At 37.8% G+C, this 5,210-nt stretch overlaps 1 protein-coding gene across 1 annotated transcript; it reads right to left on the reverse strand.

The window, feature by feature from the left end:
- Positions 1-4,056: 4,056 nt before the first annotated feature.
- Positions 4,057-4,980, reverse strand: LOC112814853 (olfactory receptor 10T2-like). The gene has a single exon (XM_025860566.1). It carries the CDS (start codon positions 4,978-4,980, stop codon positions 4,057-4,059), a length of 924 nt encoding a protein of 307 aa, XP_025716351.1.
- Positions 4,981-5,210: the final 230 nt, after the last annotated feature.

A 5,210-nucleotide genomic window follows, 5' to 3' on the forward strand; every position in this document is an offset into this window, starting at 1 on the left:
TCTGGCTTGAGGGTTTGGTTCAGGATAGGTATGTGATCCAAGTCTGGACAATCAGGAACAGCAAGATTCAGTATCTTAACTTTTGTTTTCACCTTTGAAGAAGTGAATTCTCTCTTCCTCTGGACTGGATTGTGTGAGCTGGAGTTGTCAGAGACTGTTGAGTTTAGGCTAAAAACGAAGCCAAGATTGAAGAAGCAGAGCTTTGAGACACATCTCGAAGACTGTGTGAGGATGACTGTTGGAACTCTATATCATCCTGTGCCCAAAACTGTTGCAACACTGAACTTTTCAGCTTACATAAGCCAGTAGGTTTAGTTTTCATTAATACCAGTTTGAGTTGGATTACTTTTCTTTTGTAACCCAAAGAATCTTAAATTATAAGAGTCACCTTCCAGGATGGATTAGAGATGATTTAAGTATGTGCTGTGCAGGCAAGTATAAATATATTAACATATAAGAAATTAGAGCAAAATTAAAGTAATAATATAGTAAGGTGAATTTGGGAGGAGTCATTTGGAAGGAGGTTATAGAAATGTATACCCTGAGTCCAAATATATGTATTAAATTTAGTTTCAAAATTATGCAGCAAAGTTACACTGGGTAATTGAAGAGACAATGAAAACAGTTAAGAGTCATGTTGTTTACAGACATAAAACGTGTGGGGGATGCGTTTTCCAATATGGAAGGACTGATCATATTAATGAAGCCAGAAATAATTATTGTATATCTAAGCAGAATGAAGAAGGTCTGCAAAACAATGTGACCGTATCCCACCTAAAACTTCAGACTTACAGCCTAAATGGAAAACGTAGATTTATTTACTCAGTCTCAGCCCAACTAGGTCAGGAGTCTGGACTAAGACTGTCCAGACCCTTCCTCAGTGCAGTTCCCACTCAACAACTTCTTCAAGGCCTCGTGAGTGAGGGATGACAAAAGGAAGCATCCCCGTCCACGAACTCTTTGCCTTTTCATACAACAGATGCCAGTGTGACACCTCCCACTCCTCTTCACCCATGCTGCCCACCCCCACCCCTCCCACCCACAAAAGCATAAATTTTTCAATATTCTAGAAAATGTATTGCTTGACCTTAAATATTTAGTTTTAATATCCAACTGGAATTGATTACCTGTGTGATACGAGATAAAGGTAGATTTTCTGTTTTCTCCTGTGGATATCCATTGATCCTGCACTATTTTTGTAAGGATTTTCTTTCATTCCAGATATGAGAGAATGCACTTGAACTCAGTGTCACCTTTGCCTTAACCAGATGAATATATGCATATTGGATTATTTCTGAGTGATCTTTTTTCTTCCATTGTTCAAGGTTTATATTTTTGCCCCAGCATTTTGCTTTTTTTTTTTTACTATAAGTTAATTATAGGTTTGGTATTGGAAATGTAAGTACTCTAGACTAGTGCTTTTTAAAGATCACTTTGACTTTTCTTGTTCTTTTGCATTTCTGTATTCCATATTCCTATGCATAGGGATTTTATTTTCTGCTGATTCAGAGAAATATATTTTATTTTTTTATTATTGACTGTATCAGGGAACCTTGTAAATATGTTAATTTATTAATTCTCATCTTTATCTATATATTCCTATGTAATTTCTATGTTCCTAAGAATATTTTCAATGACCACAGTTTGATTTCTTCCTTTTAAACTACCATTATTTTATTTGTTTCCCTTACAATAGGAAAGACCTCTAGGACAGTATTGAATAGAGAGTGGGTATCATTGTTTTATTCCTGGTATCAAAGGGACATTCCCCCTATTTTATCATTAAGCATGATATTTGCTGTCAATGTTTTAAAGATAGGCTATCAGATTAGAAAAGCCTATTTTTAGTTTTATATGTTTTTATTTATAATTGCATGTTAAATGTTTCAATTTTTCTGCACCTATCAGGACAGTCACATCTTAAATATATAAATCAAATTTTGAAGTAAATTATATATATAATTATCTTAATAGATGCATAAAATTACATATATATAACTTATATCCTGTATCTACTCCCATCTGTTCTATCTACTGATCTAATTTAATCAATATCTATCACTTCGTCTATCCTGTTTTGCCATACATATAGTAATTTTGAAATATAAAATATGTTGTCAAGCCACCCTTGGATAAACCCCATTTGGTAATATAGTTGGGTTCAATCTGGCTGTCTTAATTTAAACCAGAAAGTTCTTCCTAAGGGGGTTCCATTTCTGCCTTATGTTCTCACCTCTGTCTGTCACCCTGGATTTCTGTTTTCAGGGCCTATGGAACACATAAATATACTCATTGAAGCTCTGCAATCCTTCTCTGAGTCTCTGCACCTTCCCACTCTTCACCACTCACTACTTCCTCAGTTTTTACTTATTTTTCAGATCTCAATTTCAATATTACTTACTCCACGAAGTCTTTTTTTGATTTCTCTAAGATTGAGGTAGATTCTTACACATATACAGCCATTGTATCCCAAGTAATTACTTATCACACTGTGTTATAATTCTTTTTTTAGTTTGCAATATTTCTCATCCTCTGTTACCCTCATTGTGCCTATTGAGTGACAGATGCTAAATAATTATTTGTTAGATAAAAAAATAACAGTAGAAGCATATTCTGAGTTGATCATATAAAATAAATCTTTATTCAATATCTTATTAAATCAATATTAAAGTTACACTGAAAGGTTCTTGGGTGGTTAAGTCAGTTAAGCATCCAACTCTTGATTTTGGCTCAGGTCATGACCTCAGGGTCATGAAATCAAGCCCCACGGTGGGTTCTGCACTTAGCATGGATCCTGCTTAAGATTCTCCCTCTTTCTCTCCCTCTGGCACTCCCACTCCCACTCATACATTCGCTTTCTCTTAAAAAAAAACAAAAGTACCACGAAGATCCGGGAAAAAATCCATTCAGTTTGGTGATAATTTATATTTACAGGTAAATTAGGAGATCTCAAAGAACTGCCTTTTATCATCATTTATTAATTGAACAAAGATTTTTTTGAAAGCCTAGTGTGTGCTCAAGTGAAATGCTGAGGAATGAATAATTATGAAATTATTACATAAAATGCAGTTGTTTTATTGAAACACACCTTTAACAAAACCCAGAGTACTCAGTGGAATATGTATGAGATACTGAAACAGGTAATTGAAATTTGGTCACTTCTTATAATGGGACACGAAAGAGAGGGGTGGGTGCATGTCACTCTTTACCGACAACACTTAGTTTACTACTTTGCACACAGGAATAGGTGTATCAACAGAGCTCTTGAGTAGTCAACTTACTTTCCCACCATATCTGACATTTAGTACAATCCTAGTTTATAGAAGAAAGAAAGAGGAGGAAGGTGGGATGAAAGGTGACAATATTTTGTAATGCTTATGCCTTCTATCAGACAAGCTTGGGATTGCTTTGCATCTACTAATTTACTGAGTTCTTTAAATGCTCCACTCAAGAGGTATTGAGAGTCTCATGTTACACAAGGGATAACCGACCACAAGAGGGGTTAACCCTGGCTCATGGCATTTAGCTAGAAAATGATCCAAATCAAGATTCAAACCCAGGTTTCTGTAAGTCCACAGTCTATATTTTCTACTCTACCATCAGTCTTTTAGAACTTGAATTCCCTCCTCATTTAACTATAAGTGAATTCATTCTTTTTATCTATAAATAATTTATTTATTATAAATATTTCTTTGGAAACCTCAAAATATAGAGAAAATCATCGAGAAACTTAAACACCTTCTCCACGGTGTCCTTCAGTGTGAGAAGAGGATCAATGGGCTAGGCATTCTCGGAAGGATAATGCATCAGTTGTAGTGTCAGCTGAGAAAACCTACATTTCCAGTGCATGAAAATAGCATGACTTGAGTGCTTGAGAGTTTTCACATTCACATAACTTACCGGGGACCAATGGATATAACCACTGCAACCAATATAGGCTAACCACAAATAAAGACTTCCCAATAAAAAAAAAATCAAAGTAACTTGAAGTCTTTATTTCTATCATGAATATAACTCTTTTGATTTACCAGTCACTCATACAGTTTTGGGGAATGACTACGTGCTGAGAACCTTACTCAGAGCAGTCTTCACTTCTTTATTTCTCAGTGTGTAGACAAGAGGGTTGAGCAGTGGGGTGATCACAGTGTAGGTCACTGCCACGAGCCGGTCCTTATCTGAGGAGTATAGGGATGTGGGCCTCAGGTAGATGAAGGAGGCACAGCCATAGTGGACAATGACCACTGTGAGGTGGGAGGCACAGGTGGCAAAGGCCTTGCGCTGTCCCTCAGCTGATGCAATCTTGAGGATGGTGGAGACAATGAAAACATAGGAGATGAAGATCAGCAAAAAGGGGACCAGCAAGACCAGAATGCTGAGGAAGAAGATGACCATCTCCTTCAGGTTGGTGTCAGTGCAGCCTAGTTTCATGACTGGGGAAATATCACAGAAAAAATGGTTGATCTGATTGGAGGCACAGAAGGGCACACTAAACACCAAGACATTGACAACCACAGAGATCAAGAAGCCACAGCAGCTGGAGGCTAGAACTAGCTGCACACAGGTGGCTCGGCTGACAACGAGTGTGTAGTTGAGAGGGTTGCAGATGGCAACATAACGATCATACCCCATTACAGCAATTAGAAAACAGTTGGTACAAGCCAAGCCCACGAAGAAGAAGAGCTGAGCAGCACACCCAAAGAAAGAAATAGTCTGACTTGCGGAAAGCAGGTTGGTCAGCATTTTTGGTACAATGACCAAGGTGTAGCACGTTTCAGAGCAGGAGAGGACAAAGAGAAAAAAGTACATAGGAGTGTGCAAAGTCCTGTCTAGCCAAACGACAGTCATGCTGGTGGCATTGGCCGTCAGAGTGGTCAGGTAAACCAGGAGGAAGATGAAGAAGAGAAGGATCTGCAGATCCCCCAGTTTTGAGAAGCCTATAAGGATGAATTCAGTGATCATGCTCTGGTTCTGTCTTGTCATTGGTCAGTGGGAATCGGATTCACACATCCTGAAATTGTGAACAGAGAGAATTTGACAAAAGGGAAATGCCCCAAAGAGGCCATATTTGTGTTTCTGCACAAAGCTGAAAATATTGGCTTGAAGAAATGAGTAGCAAACCCTTAAGCATAGTGATCATAGGACGGAGGAAAGCAGGAGGCAGGAGGAGAAGTGACCTAAGATATGTCCCAATTCAAGGACACCTGAAGGTT

This window comes from Callorhinus ursinus, unplaced genomic scaffold (genome assembly GCF_003265705.2).
Source record: "Callorhinus ursinus isolate GAN/ISIS: 27379988/994484 unplaced genomic scaffold, GSC_fseal_2.0 scaffold88, whole genome shotgun sequence".
In the NCBI taxonomy this organism is placed as follows: domain Eukaryota; kingdom Metazoa; phylum Chordata; class Mammalia; order Carnivora; family Otariidae; genus Callorhinus; species Callorhinus ursinus.

Excerpts from the sequence above, each read along its gene's own strand:
- LOC112814853 (XM_025860566.1), bottom strand. The coding sequence starts at position 4,980 with ATGACAAGACAGAACCAGAGCATGATCACTGAATTCATCCTTATAGGC.